This window comes from Orcinus orca, chromosome 17, assembly GCF_937001465.1.
Source record: "Orcinus orca chromosome 17, mOrcOrc1.1, whole genome shotgun sequence".
Taxonomy (NCBI): Eukaryota; Metazoa; Chordata; class Mammalia; order Artiodactyla; family Delphinidae; genus Orcinus; species Orcinus orca.
In genome coordinates, this window is record NC_064575.1 from 68,148,798 (window position 1) to 68,168,379 (window position 19,582).

At 39.6% G+C, this 19,582-nt stretch overlaps 1 protein-coding gene across 3 annotated transcripts in view; it reads left to right on the forward strand.

Moving 5' to 3' along the window:
• COLEC10 (collectin subfamily member 10) overlaps nucleotides 1–19,582 on the forward strand; it is a 167,900-nt gene that overhangs the window by 136,924 nt on the left and 11,394 nt on the right. For all 3 annotated transcript variants that reach the window (XM_033419915.2, XM_033419916.2, XM_004265365.4), the window contains 2 exons: nucleotides 15,446–15,517; nucleotides 16,893–16,964. In XM_033419915.2, the coding sequence (XP_033275806.1) occupies nucleotides 15,446–15,517; nucleotides 16,893–16,964 (144 nt within the window). The remainder of the gene's footprint in view (nucleotides 1–15,445; nucleotides 15,518–16,892; nucleotides 16,965–19,582) is intronic.

The window sequence follows — 19,582 nt, forward strand, 5'->3', positions numbered from 1 at the left end:
CTCCAAACAGATGGCTAATATGCCCAGCAATATCTGGGTCACTTTCACACTCCAATGAGAAGTCTCACTATGTATAAAGTAACTTCAGAGTTTATTTGGTTTAACACCAGTTATCTTTACATTTGTGAAAACTGAAGCCCAGAGAGGTAAAAATCACGTGTTCTAGTTCACACAGCTGTTCATTGGTGGCAGAGCTAAAACTCCTCTTCCAGATTCCCAAGCCAGTCATTGTTCCATCCCGCCGTGTTCTACCATTGTCCTCAGGTTTTATCATCCTCATTAGGCATGAAATGATCCTTCCTTAGGTTTTATAAATTAACATTAGAAAAGGAGGTCAATGTATAAACATGGTACAGAACGGTTTTAGCTGGGTCACCTTGGTACAAATTAAGTTGCTGATTTCTTTCTGGTGACTTTATCAGAGAGGTTAAGCAAGTAGGTATTTTCCCAGAACCTTTTTTTTAAATTGTATTCATTCACCGGATTCTTTCATTAAGAGTTTTAATATGTATGTTATGCATAAGGTCAGACCAAAATTTTAAGAGACTTGGCTTTTTCAACTTTATATTCCAATGGATGGATGTTCTGAACCAATTTTTCTCCTCTTTTTCCCTTTGAATAAGATGCCAAGAAAACATTTCAAGGTTAGGTCAGGAGGGGAGGAATAAAAGTCCAGGCAATCCAAGTGTGGGCAAAGATGAGTGAGGATGTAATAACCAAAAAAAAAAAAAAAAATTAGCTTGTTTCATTTAAGAAAGTTGTATCCTTTACCTATACCATTTCTCCCCCCAACTCACTTACATAATAATTTGGCTATATATCAGTCGTTACTAGGGACTGTAGTAATAGGTGCTTGCATGTTGGTAAAGATCATGGGCTTTGGAGACAGAATATATGGTTTTGAATTTGAGCTCTGCCACTTACCTACCGATGTGATCTTAAGTCTCAGTGTCCTCATTTTTTAAATGGAGACAATTTTATGGCCAATCTCAAAAGCTTAATTTGAAAATTAAGACACGTGTAGCATATAGCTCAGCTATCGTTTTTTTTATTAGCTTCCATTGCTGTTACTAGTCACCATAAGTCTTCTCTCCCACATCCCTAAACAAAGGCTCATAGGTTGTAACCTTGGTTCTACAAACAGAAATCTACCAGGGAAATGCACCACCTTCTGCTCCTTGCTGCCATTTCCTACCTATTTTAGTCTCACTGCAAGGTCAACTTTTATTCATCAGACGCTCACAAACTTGAGACCACCCTTTCTCTTCACTAATGGTGCTTTCTTTCTGTAGTTCTCCAGTTGAGCCTGGGGCTTCCTATCAATTAAATAGAATAATAATAGTGTAAATACACCCGGTAGGATTAAATGAATTAAGACAGAAAAAAACCAAGCCTCAGTCCTTTTATCTGTAACATGGGTTAGTAATGGTATGACTACTTCATAGGATTGTGAGGAGGAAAACTCAGCTAGGCTGCATAAAGCATTTAGCACCATCTCTGACACGTTGTTAAGGACTCTTTAAATATTAGAAAACCACAGATTAGCAAAACCCAAGGGAGAATGAGAATTATTTTTCCATGTTTCCTTCTTCTTCTTTTTTTCCTTTAAGGAATATTTTCCTTTAGCCACTGTCTGTACCCTAGGTAGGCAGTTCTGTTGGTCTTAGGTCATTAGCCATGTGTGTAGGCCATATACAACCTAGGTGTCTCTTTTTATTTGTGTTTATGAAATACTACTTCTGGAAACTTTCTAATTCTGTTAGAAACGGTTTTATTTGTCCTCTCCACATCTTTTCAGGGTATTCCAACTGATAACCAGTCTGTCGGGTTTTCACACTGCTATAGGATCTGCTATAGGATCTGCTATAGGATCTGCAATATTCTATAATTTTCCAAAATTCTTTCAGTTATATTTTACAGCTTCCTCTGCTCTTTGATAAAAGAATTATAAATATATGCAGTTACAATCTGACACTCAGAGACTCAAGTCAAGTAGCATCTGAATAATTTAATTGTTTTCAAATTGTTTATCGTGACTGTTCTTGCTTTGAAAACTCTGGAAGCATCCTTTCAGGTCTCTTGACAATACTTGTATCTGTGAAATCGATCATATAAATACGAGTCTTTAAAATTTACAAAGGGTTTATCCATTATTTCACTTTAGCTCCACTGACGTATTATAGGAATCATTATCCCTATTTAAAGAGAAGGAAACTAAAGCACAGTACTCTTGTTTGTGACCCCTCTGAAGGTCATTTATGTAACATATCACCCAGGGATGGGTGTATGTGTAAGATATTACAATACTGGTTGCAGTCAAAAATACTTTACATGGTGTTGTTCTGCCTGGCCTGAGATGAACAAATATTTAGAAAAAGATTTTGATATTCAGAGCCAGTAGCTATGACAATGTCATCTCTCTCTCATCAGACCACATGCTGAGTGACCAAATGACAGGACAACCAAAAGGAAGAGGCCCATATGTCCAATGGGAAGTTGGCAGCAAGTGTGACAATGTGCTCCAGACCAAAATGAAAGTCCCCAAAGAGACTGGGAGACTTCGATATACCACAAGGGAGCGTCTCTGGAACTGTTTTATCAGTGTTGCCCTAGCACTTGCAGAGCAAGGCTGGACAATGCCACCAATGATCTTGGGGAAAAGCCAGTACTAGCCCATAGGCACAGACCAAATACACTGAAATAAGGCTCACCTAGAGTGTACAAAGGCAAGGGCTATGACCTGCCTTCCTAGATTAGAGTACTCCTAAGGAGACATTATATTTTTATTAAAATGGACAATTTTTGATTAACACATACGTAGGTATCTATATCTATATTGAGAAATAAAATATTGCCTGTCATATCAGTAGACAAAGGATGTCACAGTTATCAGCGATTACAGATTGCAGCCACCTCCAAAGGCCAGCTGGTGAGCCCTGAGGGAACACAGGAAGGAAAGAATACCTGCCATTCAGCAACCATCAGACTGCAGCCACTCCCATCGGTGAGCCCTGAGGAAACTCAAGTGTGAAAACACAGGATACTGGCCCCAGAGAGCTGAGGTGCACATCAAAGGAATGATTTCTGTGAGCCCAGACTCTTGCATCTTCCCATACATAGAAAAGCACTAAATTCCTAAACTTGAGATATCTAGTTTTCTTTCATAAATAGTAATCTTTTGTTCCAACTACCTGCCCTTTGTTGCAAAACTCCTCTATATCCTAGCTCCCCCTTCGCCTCCCGGGAACAGTTTTCTCAGGGTTATCTGAGATGCTGCCTCCAGTGCTTGAAGTCCTCAGTTTGTCTGCCAAATAAAACCTAACTCTCAACTTTTAGGTTGTACATATTTTTTAATCAACAATATCTGTATCTATATCTATATCTATCATCTCCTGATGATCAAGGAAAGCAATACCACGTTGGTATTATTTTAATGTTGCCCAACAATACTAACATGGAAGTTTTTCCTGCTCCCTCTTTCTGATTGACTAACATTTTAACTCTGAACAAATGAGCGTGTGCAAAACTAAAACCTACAGCATTCACAGCTCCCAAGGTGTTCCTGTGCCTTCCTAAAAAGTTTTATTACTGGGAACTGAAACTACCAAAATGCATCATTCCACTGCCTGTCCTCCTGTATCCCTCTCCGTCTTACCTTTTGGAATGAGGTTAGGGCGCAGTACTCTGCCATGTCAAAAAACATCACTCATGTAACAAAGTTACTGACTCAACTTTCTTGTCAGTAGAGACCTCGTCTTGGAGCAGGGGTGTCCAGTGGAAGAGGAACTAAGTTTCGTTCTACCTCCTTTTAGCTAAATAGGATGGATCTTTTAATAAGGTAGAAGACAGAATTATTTTCCCTATCCCAGCTCCAGTGGCTTCTATGTAAATATTCATATGCTTCATTATGCTTTGTTAACCTAATCTTCATTGTACCTTGGGTTTTCTTTTTTCTTCTTTCTCTGTCTTTCTTCTTTTTTTTTCCAGGTTTCATAGCTATTCTGTAGAAGTTGTATTTATCAGGTCTGAGCAGCCAAATGATCATTTAAACCAGAGTAGCCAATGGAAGTTTTTGAGTAGGAGAATGATGTAATTAAATTTGTTTTTCAGGCAGATAAATCTCTTGGAAGGGGTGATGATAGACTGAAGGATGTGAGAAGCTCTTGGTGGAACATGAATTAAAAACAAGGGATGCATTAAGGCTGTCGGGAGAGGGTGTATTAGATTTCAGAAGCAAAATGGCAGATTATAATGAGTTCCAAACTGTGTTTGAGCCACCTATGAACATCCAGATGGAAAAGTCCAATAGGCAGTTGAAAATAGACACATCATAAATACTTTTTAGGCATTTTTCCTTAATAAAAGCTAATCACATGACCTGTAGCGTCGACTCTTAGTTTTTATATTTTGTCTTATTTAGTGATAGCAGGGAGGACTGCCTTTCTCACAGATAGTTGGGATATACATGGACCAGGATATTCGTTTATATAATAGCAGTTACGACTTACGCTTAATAACAACACTACTCTTTTTCTTTAAATTTGTTTCTGCCCCACTTTGTACTGAAAGAAAATTTAGACAGAATATTATATGTCACATCTATAGAGTACTGTAAACATTTCAATGCCAGAAGTACAAATCTCTGGAAGCAAAAATATATATCAGCCAGGGCGTGGGAGATCCGCACAGCCAAGGTGTGAGCTAAAAGATGCATCGCTTCCCCTTGGCCTCTTCTTCTTATCCCTCTAATTTCTTTTTCTTTCTTTTTTTTTTTTTTGAGGGGGGTTTCTCTTTATTTTATTGATTTTTTAATTGAAGTATAGTTCATTTACAATGTTGTGTTAGTTTCAGGTATACATATATATGCATATATATGTGTGTATATATATCCAAGATATACATCTATATTTTTTTCATATTCTTTTCCCTTATAGGTTATTACAAAATGTGTATCCCTCTAATTTCTAGTGGCTAGAAGCTCTGGGGGCCGATTGGGTGATACTGTCATAATGTCATATTTGCTGAGTGCTCACTGCATTCCAGGCACCGTTCGGCCCTTCACAGGTATCATCACATTTACTCCTCCCCACGGCACCCTGGGGAAGATATTTCACTCTTCTGATTTACTAATGAGGAAACTGAGGCTGAAAGAATTGAAGTAGTTGCAAAATCTCACAGCCAGCGAGTGCCTGATCCCAGATGCCCTGTTCTTAACCACTGCATTGCATTGCAGCAACACAGCACTCAGTTCTAGATGGATGGGATCCCTCCTCTTTGCATTTGTTTCTGCTCACTTGGCTGTGAATGCGTTTGAATAATGAATGATATGTTCAGGCAGAAGAAAACCTGCCCCACAAAACTTAATGTTGTATTTTTCATTAAGGATAATGTTAGTTGTGTTTTATTTTTTGTTTTTTTCCTCCCTGTTACTCGGACATGCAGTGACTGCAAAAGACTTGCAGGTTCCAAGTAGGAATTCTTTTTAAACAAAATAAGCCTGAAAACAAAGAGTGGGTGCTTTGTAATTCAAGTAGGAAGGATTGCAGGATTCTTGAAATTCTCACTTTTCTTTGCTAGGTTACACAGGAGTGAGGTGAAGGGGGAATGAAGTTTATGGGTCCCTGGAATGGATGGGGCACAGTAAAGGGATTGGCTGACAACATGCCGTGCATATTAACAGCCCAGCTAGGGCCATATTAAGCACCCGATAAACATTAGATGTTATTATTATTGACGTTGATATTATTATTATTGTGATAAATTAGTCACAATATACATATCTCCTTACATTTTGTATTTCCTTGCATTTGTTTAGCATATTAATATTGAAAAAGCACTTCCATTTTATTTTCTTATTTGATTTGTAATCTTGTCATCAGAGGAGACAGCAGTAGAGATGAGTAAAAGCCTAGTCTCCTTACCCCTACATCATTGATCTTTCCAAAGGCTCACCTTGTTAGAAGCCAACAAAACAGGCAGTAATTTCCCTTTCAGAACTTTCATGACATTTACAAGACCTTGCTTGGTGCCTCCTTCCCACCAAGCTTTTCGGCTTAGGTCATGTCTTGTCCAAGCTAACGTTGTATCCCTAGGATCCAGCACAGAACTTGGTAGCTGGTAGAAATTCAGTAAATATTTGTCCAAGGAATGAATGAGTGAGCACATTGTGAAGTTTGAACAGCTCTTGAGAACAAAGTGTAGAATGTCTGCCCTTATCACAAGGAACTTACATTCTGAAGTTAAGTAACAATGCATTTTTAAATAATACTTCAAGGCAGCAATCAGAAAGTAGTAACAAGGAGCCAGATGGTGAATTACCAAGGAAATAATTCTACCAGTAAATTCAGATAATTTAGAATTTAATTTGAGACACGACTCATTGGTACGATTTATAAAAGGAGAAAAGGGCCACAGTTCTTTTATATTATTTATGATTTATTTTTTAAATCATAAAAGTAATTCAGGCTTGTCATAACACATAGCATGTATAAATGTATACAAAATAAGGATACATAAAGAAAAAGCTAATGATCTCTCTTTTCACTGTGACGCTGCCCTTTACAGATCCAAATCTCTCCTGTAACCATCATTAATAGCTTGTTATTAACACTTTTCTCTATATTTGTTCTGTTCATTTGTTCTTTCTTCTAAATGGGATCATATGCATATGACTCTCTAAGAGGCATTCTTTACATAATAGAACCTGGAGCTCACTCCTTATTCAGAGATCTTTCTCATTATTTTTAGTAGTTGCACAATATTCCTCATATTTTCATCAGTCTCAGGATGATAAACTTTCAGATTGTTTATGTTTTTGGGGTTTTTTTGCCACTACGAGCAAACATTCTCATGTATACATTTGTTCTTACAGTTAAGTCCCATAAAATAGGTTCGCTAAGGTAAAGTAGAGTATGTGGATTTTTTATTTTAATCATGATTGACAGATTATTTTGCAGAAATGTTATAGCAGTTTATGTTGCCAAAAGCAATGACTGAGTGCTTTCTGTAGCCATGGCAACTTCAGATGCCATTAATCTTTTATAATTATTACTAAATATGATGGAAAAATATGACATTGACATTTACACATATATCTTTTTGTGACTAATAGTGAGTCTGGGCATCTTATCCATCATTTACTGTTTATATTTTTAGATTACCTTTTAATTTCATTTGTTGTCTTTTTTAGCAAAGCAGTTTGCAAAAACTTTTTGTACATTAAAAATATTAATCATTTTTTTAAGTCAGTGTTTGACTTTTTCCTTGTCTCTCATATTTTTGTTGATAAACTTTATTTATGTGGCATCTTTTGTCATATAAAGACTTTTAATTTCTCATATGGTCATATATGTCTTTTACTTTATAAGTTTTTCCCCTGAGGAGATGAATTTCAAACAGAGAGAAAACCACGTGCCTTTCAATGGGAGCAGACATTGAAAGACATTTTAATGAACAATGAATAGACAAGTCGGGCAGGAATAGAAAGTTATGCAGGTCAATGTCAGAAAATAATGCCAGAAAGTTCCATTGATACCAGTCTGTGAAAGTCCAAACACTAGACTAATTAGTTTGGACTTGGCCTAGAAACACAGAGGAACTGCTGAAATGTTTTGAATGGGGCAGTTTTATAATGAAAATGTGATTTTATACAGATTAGTTTGCAAGGTGGTTTAAAAAAGTGAAGTTCAGATCCAAAGAAACCAGGATTTCAACAACTATGTATACAACAGACACGATTCTAGGCCCTTGGAACCACCAGTGAATAAAAACACCATGAAGACCATTTAGGGCTCACCTGCAAGGAACACGGGTTAGTGTATAAGGACAGGAAGAGGTAAAACAATGGCAGTAGAGATGGAAGGAAAAAGAAAGGATGGACGTGAGAAAAAATAAGAATCAAGGTGGGAGTTAGGAAGGAGGAAAGGGTCAAAGCCAGTTTGGGTGTTGAGCCTGGGGGATTGGAGCCTGGGGCATTGGAGCCTGGGGGATTGGAGCCTGGGGCATTGGAGCCTGGGGGATTGGAGCCTGGGGCATTGGAGCCTGGGGGATTGGAGCCTGGGGGATTGGAGCCTGGACAGCATGGGGCATTGGAGCCTGGGGGATTGGAGCCTGGGGGACTGGAGCATGGCAGTGATACTGGAAGATGGGTAAATCAGAAGAGGAAACAAAAATATGAAGTGGAGGGAACAGTAGAGACAGATATTGGTGTACAGATCTTACTCAACTTACAATGCAGTTGCATCCTGATAAACGCTTCCTAAGTGGAAAATATCATAGTTGAAAGTGCATTTAATACACCTAACCTAGGGAACACCATAGCTTAGCCTAGCCTGCCTTAGACATGCTCAGAACACTTACATTAGCCTACAGTTGGGCAAAATTATCTTTTTAAAAATAAAGTGTTGGATATCTCATGTAATTTATTAACTACTGTACTGAAAGTGAAAAACAGAACGGTTGTCTGGGTACAGATGGTTGTCAGTGTATTGATTGCTTACCCTCGTGATTGCATGACTGACTGGGAACTGCAGCTCACTGCCACCACCCAGCATCAAGAGAAAGTATCATATTGCATATCGCTAGCCTAGGAAAAGAGCAAAATTCAAAAGTTGAAGTACAGTTTCTACTGAATGCATATCACTTTTGCATCACTGTAAAGTCAAAAAATTGGTACATCAAACCATCATAAATCAGGGACTGTCTGTATTTGCCTGGGCTGCCTTACTAGATTATAAGCCTTTCCCATAGACCCCCCCAGCAAGCTGAAGTCAATTCATTAATCAGCCATTATTAAGAATGACATTTCAATCAATTAGTAATTAATTTGACTGTATTTTCATTAACCTCACATTCATCCATCTTGTTTTTAAGAATGTTATTCCTTTTACTTTGAAACCTTTATTGAGAAAGCACCTATTGCATCTGAGACCCTGTGCCAAGTACTAGGGATACAAAGAAAATAATATATCATCCCCAAAGCGTCCCATCATCTATGACACAATGTGGTGGATGCTATGAAGTCTGAGGGGAATTACCTTCAGAGAATGAGATTAATCCAGACTGCTAAAGAGGGAGATGGGGGCAGATGCTGAGAAGACTCTTGGGTAGAGGAGGTGACACATTAGCTGGACCTACAGGGTGCATGGAATTGGACAAAAGATAAAAACCCACATGAATTTTATTGATGAGAACGTTTTAGTATCAACCTGCCCTAATATATTGACAAATTTGTATTTTAGGTTATTTTCTTCTGCACTCACCTTGAGATATAGTTTGTTCTGGTGGAGCCCAATGAAAGGGATCTCGTTTACTTCTTCTGGAGAAAGAATAGAGGAGAGTTTTAGGTGTGAGCAGGCAGAGTTAGATGTTTTCTCCTTTATGTTCCCATAACTGCTACTCTTCCAGCATCTATCACAGTAATTATGTTTACTTGCCCATTCTCTCCTGAAGTTTTGATCTCCTCATGAGAAGATCCTGATCAGTGTCTAGTAGTTATAATAGTAAGGAAACTTGTGTTTGCAAGTGAAAGAAACAAAACCAAATCCAACTTAAACTGGTTAATCATACAAACAAACAAAAGAGAGAAGAGGAATTTATAGACTCATGTAAAGGGAGGGTTTCAGGCAGAGCTATATCCAGGCTCAAGTGATGTGTTCAGAATCAAAAACACCTTGGTTCTCTTTTCCCCTGTAATGACTTCATTTTAAAGAAGGGTCTTATTTTGTGGTGCTAAAATAGATTCAGATACTTCAGTAATAGTCTATCCTCTCTGCAACCCCTGCAGAAAGAGCAAGTCTCTGTCTTGAAATTCATAACTGTCTGAGTTATTGAGGAGACTTATCTACCAAATGAAATTTGTTGGCTCTCATTGGGCCACATGTCCACTGCTGAACCAGTTACTGTGGAGAAGGTTCAAACTACGTGGATTGAGAATAAGCTAGTATTGTTTCCTATGGCAAGCTGTGGGGCCGTTACCAGAAGCACAGGTAGAAGCTCCCAGGTAGGTGAAAGTTACAGATTTTGTGGATTAATGAGTCCCCTCAGTGCAAGGGACTCTTCTATAAATTTTGCCATCCATAGTATTATTTAATATTACAGTAACTCCATGAGACACCTGTAACTATCTTAATTTTCCAGGGTAGAAAATTGAAGCAGAGGGGATAATTATTTAGGATAAGATTAAAGAGCTGTTAAGTGGAGATTTAGGATTTGCACCTAGATCTCTGTGACTATGATTCCGTTTGCTAGGGCTGCCATAACAAAATATCACAAACTGGGGGGCTTAAACAACAGAAGTTTATTGTCTTACAGTTCTGGAGACTGGAAGTCCAAGGTCAAAGATTTGGTCTCTGTTAGCCAAGACCTCTCTCCTTGGCTTGCAGTTGGCTGTCTTCTCACTGTGTCCTTACATGGCCTTTTCAGGGATGTGTGCACGCATCCCTCATGTTCCTTTGTGTGTCCAAACTTCCTCTTCACGTAAGGACACCAGTCAGATTGGATTAAAACTGCCCTAAAAGCCACAATTTAACTTAACCACCTATTTAAAGGCCTTATCTCCAAATATAGTTCCATTCTGAAGTGCTGGGGTAGGGCTTCAACATATGGATTTTGGGGAGAAGATACAATTCAGCCCATAACAGACTATAAAACTCCAGTTCATTGCACCAAGCTTCTGGAGGAAACTTGAATGACAGTTCTGTCACTCATTCAGTTTGAATAGACTTAATGGTTCTGAAGGCTGAGCCCCTTGAAAATTTCACCTTGGTTAAAAGCTGTCACCTTCCATGTAAGATTCTCCCTGGGACAGCTCTCCTCCTTAAAGACATGAAGTTTCCTATGGACTAAGATGAACGTGGTTCTTTGGTAAACATATCCCTACTGTGAACAGGAATAAACAGTGTTTTGCGAACACGTTAAATGTGGAAAAGGTACGAAAAGCGTTAACTGCTTAGAATGGTCTTATTTCACGCACATTCATCATAACCAGGTGAGGAAATGTTAGGGAAGAATCGCAGAAAAATCTCTTAGAGGACCTATGTGCTACCACCATATTTTTACTAATCATGGAGAAACATACTGTTGTTTATTTATTTATTTATTTTTGCGATACGTGGGCCTCTCATTGTTGTGGCCTCTCCCATTGCGGAGCACAGGCTCTGGACGCGCAGGCTCAGCGGCCATGGCTCCAGCCGCTCTGCGGCATGTGGGATCTTCCCGGACCGGGGCACGAACCCATGTCCCCTGCATCGGCAGGCAGACTCTCAACCACTGCGCCACCAGGGAAGCCCTACTGTTGTTTATTGTTCTTAAGCAAGGTTGACCAAGGTCAGGGTCTCCCCTATCAACAGATAAGCTACCTCACGGCCATGAAGATGCCAAACACAATGTTTACAAGCGATTTTTCACTTAGAAATCATGCTTGCTTGCTCAATTTTTATGTTTTCATTAAAAGAAATATGAAGAAAATTGCCCCTCAGAGTCTCAAAGAAAGAAAGATGCTGTGATAAAATGTCACTATGGATCTGTAGTCTCTCGACACTGTATACCCAGTGCTATCTTTGGGGGATCAGTAAGCCATACCTGGTTTTAAATTAAAGATAATCTTCTCCTTAAAAAAATTTAAAATATATATCTAAATATAATATTTTCCTATTGGCTCCCAATAACCAAGTGATGGGTGCCAGTTCTAGGGTATAGGACTATTTAGACAGTTAAAGAATCTCACTTTCAGGCAATGAACAGGAGCTGTACAAGTAAGACTAGACAGGGAATAAAGGAAGTGAGAAACCTTATTAGTGATGTTTTCCTCTGCCCGCAATTACCATCCCAAAGCTATTAAAATGAACCAAAGTCCCATGTGTCTCAGAGTAAGGAAACAACCCTCAATATGGGAGACTAAACATGTAGGTACTCTAGTCATTTCCAATTACAGATAAAACAGAAACTTTGGAAGGTTAAATATTACCCCTAAGTTCACAAAGCTGGAAAGTGATATAATTAGGACTTGAACTCAGGATATGTAAGAGTGGAACCTGTGGGCTTCATCAATATATCACCCCAGCTTCCCAGGAACTGCTGTCTTCTGTGAAAGACCAGTGGAAATTTGTCTTCTTCCAATCACTCTGGTCATGGCAGTTCCTTAGTAGTCCTTTCAGAAGAGAAAATGAAATTATTTGTCATGATTTGTCTTCAAAGAACTTCGGTTTACTCCTCTGAATGTCTTCTCCGCTTTCTAAGTGCTTGCCTGTTTTTCATAAGATTATATGCAGCACAGCAGTATGGGCTCCAGATAAATGAAATCACAAAACACAAATCCCCGCAGCCCACTAAAAAGTAGGATTGATATAATGATATTCGTTTACATAGGAGGATGTTCTTACCTTCTAGAGACACTTGCTGAAGTCTTTGAGAAATATTGGTTATCATTTACTTTAAAAAAATCAGTAAAAATAAAGAGATGAAGCAATGACAACTTGTTAATTGTTAAAGATACCTCAGTATCTTTAATGGGTGTATATTTACTTAGCTCTCTTTGCGTGAAAATCTTCATAGTAATGAGTAAAAAAAATGCCTAGTCAAATAAAAAAGTAAGTAATGATTTTAAAATAAGGATTGAGATAGGTTCAAAAGAGATGACCTTTCATCGTAATCATCATCATCATTTTTGTACCTCCATTCTGTTCTCATTAAAACAAGAATAGATGAGTTTACCAGACACTGTGCTGAACACCTCTCATGCATTGTCTCCTTTAGTCCCTGACAATCCCTTGACGTAAGGAATTTTTCCTCCCTTTTACGGATGAAACTGAGACTCAGAGAAATGAAATGACTTTCTCCAGAGCTCTTTTCTCCAGTGCAGTGCACTCCTTTTTCCTTAGGGTGAGCCTTGTGAGTGTGACTGAGTTGAAGGGATCCAGGACTTAGGGGGAGGTAGGTAGAGGCACAGAGGGACTGGTAAGCTGGGTGAATAGAGGAAAGGCAAACAATAGCAGGTCCCAGTAAGGCCTTAAAAGTTTTCTTTCTCTTTTTTGAAACAAATTTGTATTGGAGTAGAGTTGATTTACAATGTTGTGTTACTTTCAGGTGTACAGCAAAGTGAATCAGTTATACATATATATCCTCTCTTTTTTAAGATTCTTGTCCCATATAGGCCATTACAGAGTATTGAGTAGAGTTCCCTGTGCTCTACAGTAGGTCCTTATTAGTTATCTATTTTATATACAGTAGTGTGTACCTGTCCATCCCATCTCCCAATTTATCCCTCCCCCTCTTCTCCCCCGGTAACCATAAGTTTGTTTTCTACATCTGTGACTCTATTGCTGTTTTGTAAATAAGTTCATTTGTATCATTTTCTTTTAGATTTCACATGTAAGCGATATCATAAGATATTTGTCTTTGTCTGACTTACTTCACTCAGTATAACAATTTCTAGGTCCATCCATCTTGCTGCAAATAGCATTATTTTGTTCTTTTTTATGTTTCTGGGGAATAATGAGGTCGTGATTGCGGAAGGAAAAGTACTGGGATGTGGTCCGCTTTATGACCTTACTAGTGTATCTCATATATATGAGAGGTCCAGACGATAATTGATACAACTATGAAAATTTCCAAAAATGAAGATGCAATCAGCATACGTGGAAAAAGGGCGTAAGTAGGGTTGGGGAGGATATATTTTAGGTAGGAATCTGGCCTCATTGATAAAGCACACCATAACACCTGTATCACTCAGTTCCAAGGCTGACCAGGAGAAGGATTGTTAACAACTTGCCCCCCGTCCATAAGATTATTCTGGCGGTGGGAAAAGTACAGCTTTCAGTGAATTTTTTTTAGCATTTCCAAAACCAATTCACTAAGTTTTAATAATTACTTCCTTTGAGCAGGGATAATGACCTAGGTCCGGCTATTTCATTTCAAACTAGAATTTCATTTTAAAAGAGTTTTTGCTTTTTGGGGAAAAAAATTGTACCTAAGAAAAATTGGTCAGCTGTGTGCTCTGCTGGAATTCTGCTGGAGAGATTATCACAACAAGCTGGTGGCCTGGCAGGGGCTGAAACAAATAATTTTGTAAAACTGAAATTAGTTCATCACAGTTTATAGTTTTTCATGTAATTTTAAAATGTAAGTGGCTATTTTTAAAAGAAGGAAAGTAAGTCTCAATTGCCCTACTAATCCAATGAAATCTCGCCAAGAGGGTAAAAACAGACAACTGAGCTCCATGTGGGAGATCCTTTCCAAAGCCTGCTTCTACGCCTCTCTTCTGTTCTCATTAAAACAAGTCCCAAAGATCAAATGAAGCTGGGACCCAAGCTGAAGGCAAGGATACACGTTGTTTACTTCATCGCTGCCAGCAGCCCTCTCACCACCAGGCTGGGATTCAGGCACACAGGTCAGAAGAAGAAGAATCCTGCTTTCACCCTCCCAGGTCTCCGTCAGGAACCACCAGGGAGCAGCAGATGACTAAGTCACTCACCTGGCTACCTCCAGTTAGATACTTGCTTGAAAATGAATGGGAAAGCTCCTAAGAAGGGGGAGAGAAGAAATAATAATGGCACCAATAATTCACATTAGTGTGGTTTTATGATTCACCAAACCACGTACATGCCTGCATTTGAGTTTGCCCTTTGGTGAGCAGGGCACGCATCTTTGGTCCCGTTGTGCAGAATAGCAATCCCCAAACCCAGAAATGTTAAAACAGAAATTTGTTCCCAATCATACACCTTGTTCAGAACAAAAGCTTTGAAGGCATTTTCCCTGGTTTGAATTCTGGCTTTATTACTTACGAGCTGTGTGACCTCGGGAAGCTATTGAACCTCTATTTGACCTCATTTTCTCATCTGTAAAATGGAGCTAAGGGGCTTCCCTGGTGGCGCAGTGGTTGAGGGTCTTTAGAGGGCAAGGGGAGGTGAAGAAAGAGGCAGGCCACTCCAGATTGGTAGGTGAGAGGTTTAATAAGCAAGGGGAGTTACAAGGCTCGTCTTGAGTGGCCTTAAGACTAGTCGATCTCTGCACTCACCCACCAGAATCTTAAAGGTTTATATAGATGCCTTAACTGGGTTCGGGCATGTATTCAGTCCAGGTGGTCTCAAGGCTGCATCCTTGAAATGGCTTGGGCTATGGGAACTGGGTGGAACATACATTCCAAGGACAGGGGAGAGGGTAAGGAGCCGCTGATTGCCAGGGTCTAGCTTGCTGGTCAACCAATGGTCACATCCTCTTGATTACCTCTTCTAACAACATGGAAGAAGTGAAAGAAAAATGTTAATGGGAGTTTCTTCTCTTTCCCTGAGTGTCCCGTTCACATGGGCCTATAGACGTAATCAAATCAAAGTTGTAAGGCCAGCACTGAGCTGAGGGATGGATTCCAACCATGTTCAGCTTTTCCCGGGGCGTCTGTGCTTATGTTACTATTTGAGCTGCTCCACTCATTCATTTTCCATTTCTAAAGGAGATGAGGGTGAAAAAGGAGATCCAGGAGAGGAGGGAAAGCATGGCAAAGTGGGACGCATGGGGCCGAAAGGTAGGTAACATGATATGACTTTGACACTTTTCTCTCTCTCTACTGGACTTGCCTTGGAAGTTAGCAGCTTTCATAACACCCTCCGCTCCAGAGATTCATGAGATGTGTTTCCTAGATGAATTTACTTGCCACCAGAGAGTTCCTAGGAGATTGCCTGTCGACAAGACTCGAACACATTTCTCAAGCTTCATCCTTAGGGCTGGTGGGAGAGGAACACCCTGGGAGCCCTGGAGAATTGCAGTCTCTGGGAATATCTAAGAAACTCTGAGTTTTAGAAACACAGCCATGTTCACCGCTGTGTCTCCCCTCAGATGCCGTGCTAAGCACCTCTGGCTGGCTGGCTTACTGTGTGAGGGGGAAGAAAAGCAAGAGCAGAAACAGCTGTCTGATCCATTGATTTACTCACTTTTCTCCAAGATCTCTTGGCAAATGGTGGGGTATATACGGGAAGAACAGGAGAAAGGAAAATGAGAATAAAACACACAGGCTATTAGGGAATGGTTCTACTCACAAGCCAAGACTCAGCCTCACCAGAATACAGCTTCTGGATTGTGACGTGTCAGTGCGTGTCTTCCAAGCACGAGAACTATTCCTTGCCATCTGCTGCAAGGTGGTGGCCCTAGACCACTGATTTTAAAATCTTCAGTAAGTTAAAGAGAGAAAAAGACTCATAGGATTTTGAGACTTCAATTTGAGAAATGCTGATTTAAACTCTTCTTATTGTATAAATATGTACAATCAACTGCAAAATTATTCTCACAACTAGATAGCTTTACAACTGGTAAATATTTTTTAGATAATCATGGATTAAAAATGCAAATTAGTAACAATTTTGTAGGCACTCAGGAACCCCTGATTATATTTTTTTGGATGAAAACTTGGTGGGACAATCTCTGATGTCTCTTTAATCACTAGGTTTTATGATTGTATGTTCCCTCCCCTTTGAAAAAATGGCTAAGCTAGTCCAATTTGTTTTAAAGTAGCGAGGAAATAGAATCCCAGACTGAAGCCAAAATGGATCTCAGGAGGAACGGAATTAGAAAAAACTGCAAGAATTTTTTCACTCAGCTCCTTACCTGACCTTTAGATTAAACATCCTCTGCTGTAGTTCTTTAGAAATATTGCATTTTAATATCATCAGGCCCAGGACTGTCACACTCACCCACATTTTAATTTTAATACGTACATTATAATGCTATTAAAATAGTTAATATAGCACAGGATGTATATAATATAGCACAGAATGTTTATTATATACCACAGATAGAAGAATGCACTTTTCAGTATTTCCTTCAAGTGAATATCATATACTAGGCACATCATTAAAGGGAAGATAAAACCTTAGGATATAAAGATGACATGCTTTGCTTTTCAGGAATTAAAGGAGAACTGGGTGATGTAGGAGACCAAGGCAATATTGGCAAGACCGGGCCCATTGGCAAGAAGGGTAAGCTATATTTTACTATTCTCCAGTAGCAATTTAAAGCCAATTGAACCTACCCTCGATATATGTTGAAATGTTCTGTACCATGAAAAATGAGCCCTTTCCTTTCTTTTAAAACACGAGTTTTCTCTTCCCTGCTATCTTGGCAGTTTCTTCCCTACGTAAGCAACGTGTCTTTGAAAAAAGGCCTTGAGCAAACTTCAACTGAAATTCAGGGACAGATTCAAACATAAAGTTCAGTTAGTCTCTCCCCAGAACTCTCTCCTGGGATCTACTGGTTATAATCCTTTATGCAATTAAAATGGGTGTCATGACCATGAAGCGCACTCAGTTGCAGAAAACAATTATTCATAAAACTCAGTGTAGCTGAGGACAGTATAATATTCCTTTTTAATCTGAGTGGAATAATAATAAGTCTGTGTCTAAGATCTACTAACAGGATAGGAATTTGAGGTGCGTGTATATACATCCTTTTGTTTTCAGTCATATCCTGATCCTGCATGTTCCTGCTTCCATATTATAAAACACAGGTAGCCTCCCTTTATTATCTAAGCACCCTATCCCATCGTCTTCTCCAAAAGCACCACAACGGTAGCAGGTTCTTTTTTTTAATAGATCTTTACTGGAGTATAATTGCTTCACAATACTGTGTTGGTTTCTGTTGTACACAAAAGTGAATCAGCCATATGCATACATATGTCCCCATATCCTCTTCCTCTTGAGCCTCCCTCCCACCCTCCCTTATTGCTTCTGGTAGTCAGCAATTCATACAGACATCGTTCTGTGGGTTTGAAGTTTCAAAGCGATCTCCTTTAACCTGGATACACAATTTATTTGAGCATAGGAGAACGGGCTCAAGTGCAGATGATTTGCATCACAGGGGCATTTTAAGCAGATACTTGCTACGCTGGAGCTCACCACAGTAGTAGTGGGAGGTGGCTACGAAATTATGACCTAAGTACAGTATTTACTCCAGTTAATTTTATGCAGTTATGATCTAATACTACATCTTTACATTTGCTTACATTTCTCGCAACTGGGAATGGCACCATGTATGGTCTGTAGTCACGTCTGTAAGTTTTGATAAATTTTAATGTTTTATAATCAGTTTGTGTATATTTTATGGTGTAAATGATAAAATAGACTAGTATCTACATGTATTTTATACATTCATGACATACCTAAATTTTTCTTAATTTTTTTCAGTACTTCTAGGCTACGTGGTTTATCTGTGAGTTTTTTCAAATTGTTGAAAATCTCCCAAAACTTCCCCAATATATTTATTTTAAAACTTTGCACGTAAGTGAACGTGCACATTTCAAACCCGTGTTGTTCAAGGGTCAACTGTATAATGCTGAATAACCACAGGACTACTATAGGAGCCATGTCAGAGAGTGAAGCCAGATTGGTATGAAAAAGAACCAGGGCTTCCCTGGTGGCGCAGTGGTTGAGAGTCCGCCTGCCGATGCAGGGGACACGGGTTCGCGCCCTGGTCCGGGAAGAACCCACATGCAGCGGAGCGGCTGGGCCCGTGAGCCATGGCCGCTGAGCCTGCGCATCCGGAGCCTGTGCTCCGCAACGGGAGAGGCCACAACAGTGAGAGGCCCGTGTAAAGCAAAAAAAAAAAAAAAAAGAGAGAGAGAGAAAAAGTACTGACCGAGATCTTGAAGAATAGTAACATGTTTATGGAAACGGGGATAAAGCATTTGAGGAAGATGCAAGAGATACTTGTGCAAAGGTGCAGAGTGGGGAAACTCAGTGCTATGGGTAATAGAATTCCGCAGCCTTAATGTCCCCTCCAGCCTTCCATATGTGCTTTAGCAGCTGCATAATTAAGCCAGCAGTGGCCAGCAGTGTGTTCTCCTGGGCAGGTTGATGGATGGCAGGCTGAGCTGAGGCTGTGGCCCCTCTCCTCTCATTCTGTGGCTTGGAACACCCTCCAGCTCATTCCTTTGAGAAACTTCCTGCGACCTGCATTTGAGGGCAGAAATAGAAGGCAATACCACTGAAAAGAAGTTATTATGGTTCCTTTTGATCCAGGGGGTTATATCCACCGTATAGTGTATATTCACTTGAAGCTGAAGACCTCGTAGCTGAAGAAGAGCTACATGGACCCCTCGTAGTTCATGGTCCTGCTGTAGGATGTACCTGTGGTGGTTTTACCATGAAGCTGATGAAGTTTTGGCTGCAGAGCCCCGCACTTGTTTGGGTTTTTCCCAAGCCGCCAAGAGGAGCCTCAGCGATGGGTTCACGTGGCCACAAGTCTTGGTGAAATTTGTAAAGTAACCTTAACTCATCAAAATGGTGCCTCTCAACATTTTAAAAAACCAGTGCCTTGCCAGCAAGCCTTTTGAGACATATTGCCCCTTAATGAGATGTTTAGACATATTTTTCCTTCTTGCCCACCCCTCCGTGAAATTTTAACACCATCCATGGACTATATATTATGTAGTTTGTGTGTATTTATACTTTATATATTAAAAAAGAGTAAGATTTTTTCACCCCCCCCACTGCACTGACTTTTGCATCCATGAGGTGGTACTGTCCCCACTGGAATGCATGGATTAAGGGTACTGTCTCCTTTTGCTGTTTCCCAAACATGCCAAGGTGCCTTCTTCTGC